General features: G+C 41.8%; 2 protein-coding genes across 3 annotated transcripts in view; both read right to left on the bottom strand.

The window, feature by feature from the left end:
* The window catches only part of ZNF684 (zinc finger protein 684), a 31258-nt gene extending 20730 nt beyond the window's left edge, over positions 1 to 10528 (bottom strand). Inside the window, exon 1 of the mRNA XM_086716602.1 lies at positions 10391 to 10528. The gene's annotated coding sequence lies outside the window, so the exon portion shown is untranslated. The remainder of the gene's footprint in view (positions 1 to 10390) is intronic.
* Positions 5474 to 11162, bottom strand: EXO5 (exonuclease 5). 2 transcript variants are annotated; one of them, XM_086716604.1, is made up of 3 exons: positions 11103 to 11162; positions 10480 to 10560; positions 5474 to 6988 (listed from the first exon to the last, which is right to left on the bottom strand). In XM_086716604.1, the coding sequence occupies exon 3, from the start codon at positions 6975 to 6977 to the stop codon at positions 5856 to 5858; it is 1122 nt and encodes a 373-aa protein (XP_086572730.1). In that variant the 5' UTR covers positions 6978 to 6988; positions 10480 to 10560; positions 11103 to 11162; the 3' UTR covers positions 5474 to 5855. The 2 variants fall into 2 exon arrangements, with proteins under 2 accessions (XP_086572730.1, XP_025768273.1); XM_025912488.2 differs by lacking the exon at positions 11103 to 11162 and having other exon boundaries at positions 10391 to 10523.
* Between the last annotated feature and the right edge of the window lie 6277 nt (positions 11163 to 17439).

Genomic DNA, 17439 nt, shown 5'->3' with positions numbered 1-17439 from the left:
TATTGCTAGATCACCTGGCAGTTCTATTCTTAATTTTCTGAGGAATTTCCATATTTTTTCCATTGTGGTTGCACCACTTTACATTCCCACCAATGGTGTATAAGGAAGGGTTCCCTTTTCTCCACATCCTTGCCAACACTTGTTCGTTCTTTCTTTTCTTTTCTTTCTTTCTTTCTTTCTTTCTTTCTTTCTTTCTTTCTTTCTTTCTTTCTTTCTTTCTTTCTTTCTTTCTTTCTTTCTTTCTTTCTTTCTTTCTTTCTTTCTTTCTTTCTTTCTTTTTCTTTCCTTCCTTCCTTCCTTCCTTCCTTCCTTCCTTCCTTCCTTCCTTCCTTCCTTTCTTTCTTTGATAATAGCCAATCTGACAGGTGTAAGGTGATCTCATTGTGGTTTTGATTTGCATTTTCCCTGTTGATAGCTGACGTTGAGCATCTATTCGTGCACCTGTTTGCCTCATGAGTGTATAAGTGTTCCTTCCTCTTCAATGTTTTGGAATAACTTGAAAAGAAGAAGTACTAACTCATCATTAAATGTTTGGCAGATTTCACCTATGAAGCTGTCTGGTCCTAGACTTTTTGTTTTTGGAGTTTTTAAAAATATTGATTTAATTTCATCACTTGTATTGGTCTATTCAGATTTTTTTAATGTTTTTTATTTTGAGACAGAGAGAGAGCGAGAGAGAGAGAGAGAGCGAGAGCAAGCTAAGCAAGGGAGGGGAGAGAGAGGGGGGAGAGAGAATCCCAACCAGGCTCCGTGCCATCAGTGCAGATTGAGCAGGGGCTCAACTCATGAAGTATGAGATCATGACCTGAGCCAAAATCAAGAATCAGACAGGTAACCAACTGAGCCAACCAGGCACCCTGGTCTATCGAATTTTCTATTTCTTTGTAAATCAGTTTCGGAAAGTTATATGTTCCTAGGAATCTATCCATTTCTTCTAGGTTTTCCAATTTGTTGGCATATAATTGTTCTTTGTGGTTTCTTATGATCCTTTGTATTTCTGTAGTGTCAGTTGTAACTTCTCCTTTTTCATTCCTGGTTTTATTTAGGCCCCCTCTCTTTTTGTCTTGATGAGTGGGCCTAGAGTTTATCAATTATGTTTATCTTTTCAAAGAACTGATTTTTCATTTCATTGATCTTTGCTATGGTTATTTATTATTTTAAAAGTTTATTTGAGAGGGAGGGAGAGAGAGAGTTCAAGTGGGGAAGGAGCAGAGACAGACAGAGAGAGAATTGCAAGCAGGCTCTGCGTTGTCAGTGCAGAGCCTAAAGCAGGGCTCAATCTCACAAACCGTGAGATCATGACCTGACCTGAGATCAAGAGTCAGATGCTTAACCAACTGAGTCAACCAGGCACCCCTTTGCTATTGTTTTTAAAATCTCTATTTCACCTATTTCTGCTCTTATCTCCTTTGTTCTACTAACTTTGGGCTTTGCTTACTCTTCTGTTTCTAGTTCCTTTAAGTATAAAGGTATTTATTTTGGATTTTTCTTGTTTCTTGAGGTAGGTAGGCCTATATCAATATAAACTTCCCTCTTAGGACTGCTTTTGCTGCATCCCATAGATTTTGGAATGTTGTATGCCCATTTTCGTTTGCCTCAACGTGATTTTAACTTCATCTTTGATTTATTCATTGCCCCATTAGCTGTTTAGCAGCAGGTGTTTAGTCTCCATGTGTTTGTGTTTTTTTCCAGTTTTATTCTTGTAATTGATTTCTAATTTCATACCACAGTAGTTGCAAAAGATGCTTGATAGGATTTCAATCTTCTTGAATTTAGAGACTCATCTTGTGGCCTAACCTGTGATGTATCCTACGGGATGTCCCATGTGCTCTTAAATGAAAGTAATACAATAGTATGGGGCTTTAATACCCCACTTACCTCAATGGATAGATCATCTAGACAGAAAGTCAATAAGGATACATTGGCCTTATGACACCTATCAGATGGATTTAATAGGTGTCATAAGGCCAATGTATCCTTATTGACTTTCTGTCTACATGATCTATCCATTGAGGTAAGTGGGGTGTTAAAGCCCCATACTATTGTGTATTACTTTCATTTTTATGGACTCTCTCTCCTATATGTCCTGTGCAATGAATGTGAATACCTGTGCTGTAACTGAAAACGTTGGCACATTCTTGACTTTCATAGGTCCCTATGTGTGAAAAGATTATTTTGATCATCTAAGCTTTGACCAAAGCTCCTTAAACTCCTCTGCAATGTACTTTCTGATGAATATGAAGACTTGAGCTCTGAAGGCCTCAGCACAATTACCACATGTATAAAGTTTCTCTCCGGTGTGGACTGTGATGTACATGAAGAAATATTTGCATTTTGGCTGAAGCTCTTACCAAGCACAACACACTTCTTTGGTTCCTCTCCTACTATACTCTAATAGATGTTACGTTTTGAGCTATCACTAAAACCTCTATCTCTCTTCACACCTTTATGGGGCCTTTCTCTCATATAATCTCTCTGAAGAACTTGAAGTCCTATATTCTACCTGTGGCTCTTGTCACACTCACCACACCAGCAGGGTTTCTAAACATATGGATTCTCTGACGAATATCAGAGAATCAAAACAAAACAAAACAAAACAAAACAGAGAAGCAATAACCAAAGCAATAGTTGAAAATTTTTAAAGGAAGTAACTTATTCCTTACATTTTAATGTACTTTTATAATAAGCATGTATTATTTAATCAGAAAATTCTACCATGGGGGAACCTGGGTGGCTCAGTTGGTTAAACGTCTGACTTCGGCTCAGGTCATGATCTCATGGTCCGTGAGTTCGAGCCCTGCATCGGGCCCTGTGCTGACAGCTCAGACCCTGGAACCTGCTTCATATTCTGTGTCTCCCTCTCTCTCTGCCCACCCCCCTCCCTTGTGCTCTGTTTCTCTCTCAAAAACTAAACAGTGAAAAAATTTTTTTAAATTAAAAAAAAAAAAGAATGGGGTGCTTGGGTGGCTCAGTTGGTTACGCGTCCAACTTCAGCTCAGGTCATGATCTCGCAGTTTGAGGGTTCGAGCCCTGTGTTGGGCTCTGTGCTGACAGCTCAGAGCCCCTCCCCTGCTTCGGATTCTGTGTCTCTCTCTCTCTCTGCCCCTCCCCTGCTCATGCTCTGTCTCTCTCTGCCTCTCAAAAATAAATAAATGTTAAAAGAAAAAAGAAAAATCCACCATGGAGAAAATTAAAAGACATGCAACAAACTGGCCTTTAAGAATAATTTTAAAAGATTAAACTCCTCATTAAAAATAAGCAGAGGGATGCAAATTTAATAGGATTAAATTATTTACTAAAGGAAGCAAATTTTAAAAAATCAAGAAATAGCTTTGTTATGATATCTCTTTTCATTTAACTGCTCACTGAATATTCAAGAGGTCCATAATTTGGAGTTCAGATACCTTTAGGCAGAATTTGCAAGGAAAAGATGACATTATTAGCTATGTGGAGGCTGCAAACCCGGGAAGCATTTGTTGTAGAGAATAGCATCAATGATCCTGGGGTGACCCCAACTACAGATGTCTCAACTTACCTTGTGAGAAACCATAAAGTGATGACTAGGAGATGTTAACTTAAAATAAAAATCTGAGGGGCTCCTGGGTAGCTCAGTCGGATGGGCATCTGACTTGAGCTCAGGTCATGATCTTGTGGTCTGTGAGTTCAAGTCCCGCATGGGGCCCTGTGCTGACAGCTCAGAACCCAGAGCCTGCTTCAGATTCTGTGTCTCCCTCTCTCTGCTCCTCCCCTGCTCACGCTCTGTCTCTCTCTCAAAAATAAATAAACATTAAAAAATAATAAGGATTTGAGAGCTCAGGGTATTACTGAATTACAGAACTACTGAATTCTGACAATGTCACTGTCTGAAACCAACTTATTTTTCTTTTCCCTCTTTTTAAACCTTCTAGTATATCCAACATGATGCCATCAGAACCCTGACAAGTTGTTTTCTTGAAGACTGTTAGCTTAATACTCTTGATCCTATAAAGTCCAGTTTATTTACTATGCCCCCAATTTGATTCCAAACTTCCTAGGGCCTAGAATAAGATACCATGTAGGGGGCTTAACAACAGCGAGAAATACTTTACAGCATAATGGTTAAGAACATAAGCACTGTAGTCAGACATATCTAGGCTGGAGTCTACCACTTTCAAACTGTGTTTTATAACCCTTCTAAGCCTCAATTCCCTCATCAGGGATAATTAATGGATATACAGATTTAATCATCAAAGTGCTAAGCATGATGCCTGGCACATAATATTCATTCAGTAAATGAGAGTTATTACCCCAAGATTCCCATTGTGCATAAGAAAAGTTGTGTGTAGCTCAAAACACCTCCAGAGGTAATCTACTGTAACTCCAAAAATGTCCAGGTTTTACCAGTTCACATAGAACGTGGAGTCACATTGGGGCGCCTGGGTGGCTCAGTTGGTTAAGCGTCCAACTTTGGCTCAGGTCATGATCTCGCAGTTCATGAGTTCAAGCCCTGCATTGGGCTCTGTGCTGACACTTCAGAGCCTGCAGCCTGCTTCAGATTCTGTGTCTTCCTCACTCTCTGCCCCTCCCTCGTTCACGCTCTGTCTCTCACTCTCTCTCAAAAATAAAGATTTAAAAAATTAAATTAAAAAAAAAAAAGAACATGGAGTCACATTAACAATATTTACCATGTTCTGCTGCCTCTTGACCTTCTAGTTCATATAGAAATTCCACTCCTGGGGCACCTAGATGGCTCAGTCAGTTATGCGTCCAACGCTTGATTTCAGCTCAGGTCATGATCTCGGGGGTTGTGAGATCAAGCCCCACGTTACGCTCCACACTGAGCATGGAGTCTGCTTAAGATCCTCTCTCTCTGCCCCTCCCTGGCTCACACACTCTTTCTAAAATTAAAAAAAAAAAATGTAAATAATAAAATAAGAATAAAATAAAGAATAAACAAATAAAATAAAAAATAAACTCAACCCCTGCCAACTCTTCTCCCCCTTCCACCTATATATGCAAATTCTCCAGTAGTGACTGCATAAACAAGCCTTTTCCTTCCAGGTGATGTCCATATCATTCTTTCCTCTGGCCTCTTTGGTGATGTTCGCAATCAAGAGCTCCACTATCTTCTAAAATGCACTGAGATTCCTCTCCACTATCTTCACAATTTCCTTAAAATGTGTTTAATTTTTTGGTTCTCCCTTTATAAAAAGGGCACCATACTGTATGTAACCTTTGGGGACTTTTCACTTAACTGTGCTAACCACACTGTTGTGTGTCATTGTGGCTCATTTCTTTTGGTTGCTGTACATCGTCCACACTCTTCTGATGATGGGGACCTGGACAGTGTCTAGGGTTAGGTTTTGCTATTGTGAAAGTACTATGAAGCATATGCTTGTTCATATTTTCTGTTGTACACATGTAAGACACAACTATTTATTGTGGTCATTTTTGAAGGATTGAGATTATGAAAAAAAAAATCAGTTCGACTGACTTGGACAGCATTTCATTCTATTTTATTATATAAAATGTAGAAAGTGTTAACTAAGAAAAAACAGGAAAGGGACTTAACAGAAAGTTTAGGATCTTCTTAGGAAAGCAATGATTGCTGAAGGATGCCCTTTGCTCCAGCCACGATGAGCAACTGTCTTCTTGGCAATTAACAGCAAAGTTCCAGGGACCTATAGCTCCAGATTCCTCCCACTCAACCCTGAAACTTGGTCTTGACTTGAGTGGTTAGAGTTTGAGGAAATATGAAAAGAACCAAAATAAGAATATTCTCCATGAAAGCTAAGTTCAAAAATTGGTCCTCTTTTTCTCTGCTGAGCACATTAGAAGCAGGGAGGCTGAAAGTTCCTGAAGGCATACCCTTCTATTCATTTCACTTTTTTGGCTAGGGGCTCTAGAATGGAGCTGGGCACCCCACCACCCTTCCACCATTCACAGATATCTGCATAGTTGCATGTCCGGCACTTCCAAGCCTCCTCCACATCAACCCCTTGAGGCTCTCGGTGGCCCATCCAGTAGGCCATATAGTGCTGCACCTTGCCTCTCACCTCCTTCTCTTCAAAGGCCACAATCTCTGTACCCAGCACTGTGGCAGTCTCTTGGTGGATGTACTCTATCTTTAGGATATCAATAACTGGGAGGTCAGACAGTGTTAGAGACAAGAAGACTAGCTCCATGAGGTCACCCAAGGACTTTACAGAGAAGCCTCCCTGCCGGGCATGCCTCAGCACTGAAGGTCCCAGTGGCTTGTCTGGACATAATTTTGTGTGGTGGATTAGGCTAGCACTGGTCACTTTCCCTTGAACCATGGCATCAAAGATATATTTGTATAGGCTGATTTGAAAACAGTCTTTTTTCTTCTGAGCTTCCAAAGGGAGCATAGGGCGCCTGCGTGTCTTAAGTTCAGCCAGTTCCAGTTCCCCCTTGGCGGTATAGTGCAGCTCATCAATTACTCCAACAAGCAGCACACCCTCCACTTCTCCAAACACTGGAAACTCTCTGATGCGTCCTTCTGACTGCAGGACAGGAATCATTGATAATATATTCAAAAACTTAACTGCCCAAGCATCTTCTTTAGTGGTGGTGGGGACAGTCACAAGATCATGAACTTCTAGTTCTCTAGCTAGGTGGATGCTGGCACCGGTGTCCAAAACAGCTGCCTTCTCAGGAGCCAAGAAACCAGGAAGCTCCTTCCCATATACCATTTGCTGTTCACACCAGTCTTGAGTAGACAAGTCAGTGACATACAAATATTTAAGGTGGAATCGCTCCATAGGTGATGAGACATCCAATCCTCTTTTCCATTTTGGTAAGCTTGTGAGCTTGTCATCATTCCCAGGGAGTTCAGAAGAAGGACCAGGCTTGCTAAGTGATGCACTTGACTCCTGAGTATCTTCCAGGTCCAGATACTCTAGCAACTCTGAGTCACTCAAGTCTGAGAACCCTGAGGCCTCTACTGACCCCGTCTCCTCGTCCCCATTCTCTGCCATGGCACAAGGCCCTGCAATATCGTGTTAAAGAAATGTATTATCCAAATAACAAATTTATCCAAAGCACTTTCAAATTCTAACAAGGTAAAAAGAATCATGACTATTTATTTACATTCTTTAAGAAGCCTAGCTATTTACGACCAACTAGTAACGCAACAGAATTGCGTTGGCCTCGATTTCTTCATTTAAAAGGAGATTTGAGGTTTGCCTTTTCTGCTTCAAAGTTCTACTGACTTGGAATATTATTTCATTATTTAGAAATGTATAGATCTTTGTAAATGTTGGAGCAATGTTGGTAAAAACATGGCCACTTTTATGATTCTTCTAATACAAAATCCTTGACTAAGAAAATGAAACTCAATTACAAACTATTCCTTGAGAAAAATCAGCTATATGATGACTGTTTTACAAATGTAGTTCTCAGGAACATAGTATAGCAAAATTCAAAGACTAACTATAGACAAATACCAATAGATCTGCTCATACACCAAGTAATAGCATACAGCGTACCCAGGTAGCTTGGTCAGTTGGGCATCTGGGTCTTGGTTTCAGCTCAGGTCATGATCTTACGGTTTGTGGGTTCGGGCCCCACGTCAGGCTCTGCACGGAGCCTACTTGGAATTCTCTCTCTCCCTCTCTCTCTCTGCCCCTCCCCTGCTGTCACCTTCTCAAAATAAATAAACTTAAAAAAAAAAGGTAATAGCATGAAGTCATGAGAGAGGACGTTCACAGCAACATGTGGAAATCCGTTGCTTTCAAGATTTGAAATATACTAAGGAAATGGCAAGGAGGAAAAGCTCTTGGTGGGTTTTACTTTATCCTTACTGACTTTATAAATTATCCTAACAGAAATTGGTGTTTCCCACTAAGTTTATTTTTTCTCTCCACAAGAAATTAGCTTATGATGGAAAATATCTGTCAATAAGCACTAATAAAATACTACAGTATTTGCTATAATATTGAATATTTATTGTGCAGTTATTGAGTGCTAGACATTGAGCCAAGTGCTTCACATCCAATATCTCACTACTCTACTGTGGGACAGGTACTCTTTTTTTTTTTTTTCTTTAATTTTTACTACAAAAAAAATTCACACATACAAAGAAATAGAACAATGAACATCTATATATATACACAACACCTAGATAAACAACTGTTGACATGCTCCTGTATTTGCATCTTTCAGGTGTGCATTTTTGGCTATTTTAAAGTAAACTATAGATCTCCTCACACTTCAGATATAAATGCTTCAGCATTCACTTCCAGATAAGGACATTCTCCTACATTAACTACATTACTGTTATCACAACTAACACAATTAATAATTCCCCAATACTCCCCTCCTTATTCAAATTTCCCCAGCGGCCCTAAAATGTCTTAAATAGCTTTTCTTTAAATCAGGAAACAAAGACCACACGTTATGTTTGATTTGTTTTCTCTCTCAAACATTTTTAATCCTAAGAAACTAGGCAAACTATTTTGTAAAGATACTCTTTTTAAGCCTTCTTCCTAATCTCACATATCTAACCTAGCATAGGTTCAAAACAAAACAAAACAAGGTATGACCAGTCCAAAGGATTGGACTTTGGGTGGCAGGAAAACAATCTGACACAGAATTTAAACTGATTGAGGTAACTATGAACTAAATCTCCTCTTTGCTATTAAGCAATGAAGAAACTGAATGCACCAAATTCCATATTAAAAACTTAAGAACTGATATATTGAAAATGGTATTAATATTTGCTGTGGTTGTACTTAACTCATTTTGAAACAGTCTAAATGTCCCTAATGAAAGAAAACATATACAGCTGGCAGAGAAGTTATCTGCAATGAACAAAAGTAATGCAATGCTAAGATTTCTGCTTATATCCTATAAAGTTATTGCTTTAGAGGATACTTCAATGGTGATAAAACACAGAAGATGCACATTTACATAAGTATCTCAAATTATAAATGTGCCTTGGATGATGACAGTTTCAAAATGAGTAATGTTATTTGGACCATGAAGTCCCTGAAAGTTGGAAAGAATCTTCATCTGTCAAGAAAATGAAGTTAAATGGCAATTAACATGTACACTTTGGGTGTCTTTCCCCACTGGGGGAGGGCACTAAATCTAAATCTAAATCAACTGATCTTGAAAACATTTTATTTCACATATATAGATCTGGGTTGGCCAATATGTAGCCACCAGCCACATACAGCTACTTAAATTTAAATTAACTAAAATAAAATAAAATAAAATTTAAAACTCAATTTCTCTGCTGCATGAGGCACATTTCCAGTAATTAGTAGCTATATGTGGCTTGGGGGTACCACGTTATAAGGCAAAGACATAGAACACTCCTCTGACTATAGAAATGTTCTTTTTGGACAGTAGTGATTTAGATTATTCTATGTGTCTGTACTAACTCCCTGGGGTGGGGGAGTGGGGGGAGAAGGAGAGGCAGAGAGAGAGTAAGCTCCTGAAAGTTATGAACTTTGTTACTTGTTTTACATACTGAGAATAGGGTAGCCCTGAATAGGTTAAGCAAAATGTTCTGTAGAGAAGAAACAAAAAGGAGGCATTCTCTGTGAAATTGTTCCTCTAAAGGAAGAAAACAATACACTGGGGATGAGCAATTTAGACTCAGATGTGTTGCCTGGACTTTCCTGCACAGAAAAATTCCAGGCAAGGGCATAATACAGCACATTGTCTCCGAATGCAGTTTGTATTTTTCTGACATGAGATGATTTCAACATTTTTAGACACATCTTAGCATATAAAGCTATATTCAAATGCATAAATCCAATGCATCATTTCATAGAGAGTGTTTCTTAGGACAAGTGTGGTCTTTAAATAAATGAAATTTAAAAATTTTAAACATGAAAATAACAATACAGGTAGTACACAGGAATGGCAACAATCCTCAGGTGGTAAATGAATGAAATGTTTGGGAAATACCAGCATAGTGTCAAGAGTCTGGGGGTCGTGGGGATCTAGATTCTAAACCTAATCCTGACTAGGTCAGTAGTATTCAGTAATATGCCTTATGAGTGCTCTTGAGCAAGTTCTTCGTTTTCCTGACGCTACTGACACAGTATCCCCTCCAGCTGTCCTCAGCTACTCAAAATAGTGATAAAACAAAACAAACATACTAGCATTCAACAAATGTGGATCTCCTTCCCCTACCCAAGGATGAGACGAGATAGCATTTCTATTCCTTTTGACAAATTGAGTTTAAACTTTAGGAGAGAAGAAACTTCTACTCCCCTGGGACTTGGCTGATCTTTCCCCTTACCAGGAAGTGCAGAATGCTGAAATGACAGGGGTAGGGGAGGAGAAAGGAGCTCTGAAAAACCAGGTCTGCACTGAAGAATCCAGATTAGCAACTCTGTGCCTTGCTGTGGTAGAATGGGGACTTTTCCTTTCTCACCTGTCCAGTCCCTCACATTGTGGCATTTCCTCCTCTCTGATCCACACTGCACAGGCTGTTGCCCATCCCAGAAGCTAGGTAACGCTTGCCTCTCTCCTGGATCAAATCCTCCAAGACTTCTTCGTTTTCTCCACACCCCGGATGTAGTTACTTAATTCAATCCTTGCTCCCTGCAAACAAGAGAATCAAAAATAGCCAAAGTTCCCCAGGAGCTCCAAGACCAGTTCCCTCTTCCAGCCCCAAACCTCAGCCCAGGTGCTGAGCAAAGACCCCCGGTGAGAGGCTTTTCTTCTCTAATGGGTTCCTGCTGCCTGTGGCACTGCCACTACCTTCACCCTCTACATTCTGACTTGTTCGGTGCAGCCCGGACTTGTGGGCTCCGACAGCGCTTGCCTTCAGCCAGGACCTTTCCACCGGCCCCAGACCACTGTCGCCCCAGCAATTCCATGCCCGTCCTAAAGTTTACTGAGCACTCCCTACAATGTCTTGGAGGAGCCGGAAATGACAGCAAGGGGTCGCCGGCCTCGGGAAGAGGTCCCAGCGGACCTCCACGAAAGGGCCAGAACCCACAGGAGTCTGGCCTGCGAAGGCAGACACGACAAGCCGCTGCCCGGGGGCCGCTCCCGCCCGGAGATCGCGGCAACCGCGGGAACAGACCCCAGGGCTCCACACCGCAGCCGCTCAGCCACCCATTCGCCGGCCTGATCCTAACCTTGGCTACTCCTCCTCCTAACCCGGGCTCTCCCCGGCTCCGCCGCGGCCTCGTTACTGCTCCCGGGCTCTACCGCGGACCTGCAGGGGGAGCTTGAGCACAAAGCTCTCCGCTACGGGGTGGTGCGCACAGACGCGGCTGGAGCGCTGGCCCAGAATGCCCAGCGGCCGCCCGAGGCCCGCCCCCTCCCAGAGGCCGCGGCGGCGCAGCACGCTTCTCGAGTCCACGGCGGGGCGGACTCCCTCTAGCGGCGGGGCGAGCCGGGCGCTAAAGGCGAGCGGCAGCCTTTGGGCGGGCTGTCCCCGCGGACGGCTGCCTGTGCGTGTGGCTTAACTCCGGACGGAACTGCGCTGTCACCTGACCCAGAAGCTCTCACTGCGGCCCCTCCAAGCGGGGGTCCGGGAGCGTCGTGGGCGCGTCCCTGTCCCCGGTGCACCGGCTGCGTCTTGGCTTTGCCTCTCTTGGACTCCGCACCCGCTCTGCCCCTCGCGCCCCCTTTCCCAGCTGAGAACAACCACAAACTCCCTTTGCAAAGATGCTGGCGCCCGTCTTAGCCTTTTTCTTGGGAAGTATAACAGCTCTATTCTGAAATAGGAAACAAAGGCAAATAAAAGTATTGAAAAGATAGGTCACCGTTAGATCAAAAGCAGAAAAGTGACAAGCCCTTTCCAAATACACTCCCATGCCTCCTTCCCGAGGAAACTACTAGCCTGATTTTTATGACAGTCACTTCCTTGCTTTTCTTTACGTTTTTATCACATACGAGACACTTGATTTACGATTAAGGTAGCATCGCATAGCAACGGAGAAAAGGTGGTCTTTCAATGAAGGTTCTGTGACCGCAGGGTATCCTTATGAAAAAAATCTATAAAATGATACCTCTTATCTTACTTCCTCACAAAAATCAATTCCAGGAGTATTAAAGTCCTAAATGTGAAAAGCTAAACTATAAAGCTTTCAGAATATAATACAGTATTGTTTGGACTTCAAAATAGGGAAAAGATTTCTTTTTTTAAATTTTTTGAATGTTTTATTTTTATTTTGAGACAGAGCGCAAGTTGGGGAGGAGCAGAGAGAGAGAGAGAGAGAGAGAGAAAGAGAGGGAGACACAGAATCCAAAGCATGTTCCAGGCTCTGAGCTGTCAACACAAAGCCGGACTTGGGGCTGGAACCCACTAACCACAAGATCGTGACCTGAGCCAAAGTCCCACACAACCAACTGAGCCACCCAGGCGCCCCAGGATCTCTTAAAAGTAAAATAGAAAATACTAGAAAGGATAATTAGGGAAATTAAATGTGACTTGTATATTAGATAATAGTATCTATCGATTATAAGTATCCTGGTATGATAGTGATTTTGTGGTTGGGTAGGAAAACATCCTTGATCTAAGAAATATGAAAGTTGAGAGAAATCTTTTTAATTAAGTGAAATGAGTAGGTGTTGCCGGACTGAGGCTGGAGGTTTCTGCCTCCTCCCCACAATAACCTTCTGTAGCCAAAATGTAACTTCCAATGCCAGGCAAGCCTTTTTTCAACCCTTTCCCACATGCACCTATCTTCAAATGAAGTTTGGGGGAGGGGTGATGCAGAGGGGAGTGAAACGGAAGAGATTCCCAAGACAGTAGGACCATGTTACCCAAAGCTTTCATTGTCAACACTGAGGGACTCAAATTTAACAATGCCATGCCCTTTCTCCAAAAGGCTATCCTAAGAAGTGAGGGCTTGTCACTACATATACATTGTATACAATGTATACACTGTGTATACATTGTGTTCCTCACAGGTGCTAGAAGAGCGCAAAATTTGTACCTCCCAACATAGCCCTGATTACAGTCTACCATATAAGAGTCTATAGGATAAAAGTGTTTATCTGTATGATTACTCTCTAGAGCTGCACTGGCCAATGAAGTAACCACCAATCACATGCGGCTCTTGAGCACTGGTAATGTGGCTAGTCCAAAATGAGATGACTTAATACCAGATTTTGAAAACTTAGTACCCCCCCAAAAATGAAAATAACACATTAATTTTTTATATTGGTTACATGTTGAAATTATAATATTCTGGGAATATTGGGTTAAATGAATATATTATAAAATTAATTTTCCTTATTGCCTTTTATTGTATTACTGTGGCTGCCCAGAAAATTTTAAATTGCATATATGGATCACATTTGTGTTGTGGCTCACATTATATTTCTCTTGGACAGCGCTCCTCTAGGGCATCAGAGTCTAAGGGAAGGGAATTTATTTTGCTCAAGTTTGTGTTCCTCACAGGTGCTAGAACAATAATTGACAGAATTTTTATATGTTCAAGAGAAGCCCACTGGGGGCGCCTGGGTGGCGCAGTCGGTTAAGCGTCCGACTTCAGCCAGGTCACGATCTCGCGGTCCGTGAGTTCGAGCCCCGCGTCAGGCTCTGGGCTGATGGCTCGGAGCCTGGAGCCTGTTTCCGATTCTGTGTCTCCCTCTCTCTTTGCCCCTCCCCCGTTCATGCTCTGTCTCTCTCTGTCCCAAAAATAAATAAAAAACGTTGAAAAAAAATTAAAAAAAGAGAAGCCCACTGGCAATATTCTGTATTTGAGAATCTTTTCTTCCACATATTAAGATCAGCCTCTCAAAAAACAAAACAAAACAAAAAAGATCAGCCTCTCTTCAGCCAAACACCTATTTCTGATCATTGAAAAGGGCATTGCTTACTTGGAGAAAGCCAGAGGAGATAGCCCTAAGGAAGTTGAGGGAGTTGGAAATGAGCCAAGGATATAAGACTGAGGCCTTTTTCTTAACACAGGCAGCTTCAGATGTAGGACATTTGAAGCCTTCAATCAATTAGAGTTTATTCATTTTTAAGAGATTCAAAAACCAGGGGTTCTACCTTCGGGTGAGGCTTGATCCAGGGTCAAATAGTGTGATGGGATTTAAATTTTCTGTTCATTTCTTGGATCAGTTTCCTCTGTGTTTGCTCATTTCTAAGCAACCTCCCTCCTTTTAGACTGCCGGTAGCTTCCAGGGATATAGCCTTCCAGATTTGTATCTAGTGGGGAAAAAAGGAAGTCTATTTCCCTAATACCTCAAAAACAAATCCAAAAATTCTCCCTTCTTCCTGATTAATCAAACTGGGGTTATAAGCTTGTCTTAGCCAGAGTCTTCCAGAAAACAGAGCCTAAAGCAAAGATTAGATTTTTTTTTCTTTTTCTTTTTGAAAGTGCAAACCCATGGTAGCAAAGATAAGAAAAGAAAGTTAAGCAAGCAACAACTTGAAGCAAATTGAAGTGGTGCACTATTGTATGGATATTGTTTCATGTTGACCCCATAGTCTTACACACTGATTCCAGAATAATGTTATAAAGTTAAAACCCCATAGTGTCATTCTCTGATTTAAAAAAAAAAATCCTTGAATATAAAGTCTATCACTTTATTTAGTAAATTCAGCCAAGAATTCCAAGTGCTCCTCCATGAAGACATAATTTTGTATAGTAGTCCCTGATGACGTGACACAAGTTACATCTGGGAGGATGGGGAGCTAACTGAACAAAGAAATTAGGCAGAAGGAAGAAAAATAGCACAGCTGAGGACCAGAAACCATGCAATAGTATGGAACATTTGCAGGACCATGAGATCCTTATGGCTGGAGCAAAGTATGCTTGAGGGGAAATTTGGAAGATGCTGCCAGAAAAAAAAGGCAATGCTCTATACCAAGTGTTCTGTATTAAGAAGAACACAGAAGATGAAGTTTATCTTCAAGTTATGAGAACCCATTGGGGGATTTTAAGCAATGTAATTAGATTAATTTCGACTGAATACGTTTTAGAATGATCATGTTAGCAGCAGTGGGGAATATAGAAAGATGAGTCCAAGTCTGGAGGTGAGGCAGAACTCCGGGAAGGTTATCACTTCTTGGATCTGCTCTGAGATGGTTGCCAACAAATCAACCAAAATGTAAGCCAGCTTACTGTCTGCTGGCTGCCGGCATGGAGAGGCTGTAACCAAGAGTTTGCTCCAACTTCGGAACTGTGAGGACCATCTCCTCATGTTTTTGCACATCTCTCTCAATCTCTTTACTGATCTTCAGGCACTCTGCCACAGGACCGGTAGGCAGTGAGTCAAATGTTTGCACATATGGAGCACTGTCTCCATAGCCACAGTGCATGTCAGAGGCATGAGATACTGCCTCCAGGCGGCCCACTGCCCTCTCCAATCTTTCTACCAGATTTTGCATGTCAGCCATAATGTACGACCTGCTGAAAGAAACCACATGTCACTTAAAAAAATTTTTTTAATTTGTTTTGAGAGTGTGTGCAGCACGAGTGGGGGAGGGGCAGAGAGAGAGGGAGAAAGAAAATCCCAAGCAGGCTTCGTACCATCAGCACATGAAGCCGAGGCAGGGCTCAGTCTCATGTACTGTGAGATCATGACCTGAACTGAAATTAAGAGTTGGATGCTTAACCAACTGAGCCACCCAGGGGCCCCCAAATGTCACTTGTTTTAATAGCACATAGCTCTAATAGTTTAGTGGAAGCAAGCATTGAGAGAAAAGTGTAAGATTTAATCCCAGCTTCTTTTGGAGCTTGGATTAAAACCCATTTTTTTTTCCCAGAATGGATTCCCAGTCCCCGAGCAGTTCAAGACCCTATGGCACGGGCAGAAGTTGGTCACCACAGTGACAGAAATTGCTGGATAAGCGAAGTGCCACTGGGTTCTTTGCCCTCTCCCCCACACCGTGGGATAAATCTGTATCAAGACGGTTCTTTTCTAGATTTCCTCTACCTTTCTGCTCTTAAACCGCTTCTCTGCTCTGAGAAGCACAGCTACCTGCCTTCACTGAAATATACCTCAGGCTGAGATCTGGGTGGGAGAGCAGGTCAGTTATCTTCTGCGGGAAGGTGCGGCTTTTCCCTGTCAGCTCAACCACACCACCAGTCCGTTCTTAAGGAACTGCACACCAGGACTGCTGTGTTTTAGCTTTCAGCCTTTGGGGGTTATTTGACCAACAGACAGTCATTTGGGAAGAATAAAGCGGTCCCCAGGAAGTAACAGATCAGAATGTTCACACAAGTTCATCTTTTTCTAACAATGCCCACGAAGGTAGCAGAGGCTGGTGTGATTCTAGCTGGTTCTTCTAACCAAACTAACTTTTCACTGTTGACAGGTGAGGCAGGGGTCGCACTGGACCAAAGGCTGAAGCCTGGCCATCTAGCATTCCGAGCAAAATTGATTCCTGTAGGCATTCCTTTTATTCTGCATTCCATCCTGGGTCTGCCTGAACCTGAGAGAGTAGGTTGTCCTGTATCGGCCGCTGGGCAGAGCCCTGCGCCCAGGCCAGTTAAAGAAGTCTTGGACCCTTTCTTTCACTGGGATCCCTGCCCAGCACCTTCCTACAGAGACGACTTAAACAAAAACAAAACAAGACAAAACAAACAAACAAGGAAACTACACCATTCCAAGGAATCTGGAATTCCTTCCTTCTTCCATGCTAGGTGCCTGCCCTCCGTCTTCACTGCCTCCTTTGCCCTGTCATGCCCAACTGCTTTTGGTTTCTGTCCAGGCACCTGAACAAAGGACTAAAATCTCCACTGCAGCCTGGTTTTAGGTCTTGTGTAAGAATCTTGCACAGCATTGCTAATGTAAATTACAGTTTTTCTCTCTAGGACGCTTACCAAAATATGCAACTTTTTTTGGTGGGAAGAGAGATTGTCCTGTGACTTCTACCCATTTCCTGAGGCCTGTGGAAATAAACCTTTATGTACTTAAAGTTATAAGAAAATAGAATAAAATTAATACCAAACTTGAAAAAAAATGGAGTCCAGATTAGATATAGAAATACCAGTTGGAACCCTATTTAGGACGTGCTAACAGTCTAATTAGAGAGCTGACGAAGGAAATACAGAGGAAGATATAGAGTGAACAGATCCCAAATAGGATATATAGGACTTGGTGACTGGGGGAAGGTGATGGATGAGAAGAGGAAGTCTAGACTGGAGAATTGGGTGGAGGGTGGTACTATTTACTGTATTAAGGACACAGATTTTATTGAAAAGATTGAGTTGGGTTTTGGACATACTTTGAAAGGACTGTAGTATATGCAAATAGAGATATTAAGCACAATGTTGAATATAATGTTCTAGAGCTCAAGAGAGACTCCGAAGATATAGATGTAGATTTAAAAAGTGTTGAGAGGTTAACAAGATCAGTTAAACAAACTGTGTAGCTTGAGAAAACAACATGGCTAAGGACACAGTCCTGAGGCACAGCATTTATGTGATTAGCAGAGGAAGTGCCTGTAAGATAACCAGAATGAAGGAACAGGCAATGATAATAGGCAAAAACAATGGGTAAGCT

The sequence above is a fragment of the Puma concolor genome, chromosome C1 (assembly GCF_028749965.1).
Source record: "Puma concolor isolate L17-30 chromosome C1, mPumCon1.1.hap2, whole genome shotgun sequence".
NCBI lineage: Eukaryota > Metazoa > Chordata > Mammalia > Carnivora > Felidae > Puma > Puma concolor.
Note: the sequence above shows the minus strand (reverse complement) of the source record. Positions and strands in the feature narration are given on the sequence as shown.

Excerpts from the sequence above, each read along its gene's own strand:
- EXO5 (XM_086716604.1), bottom strand. The coding sequence starts at position 6,977 with ATGGCAGAGAATGGGGACGAGGAGACGGGGTCAGTAGAGGCCTCAGGG.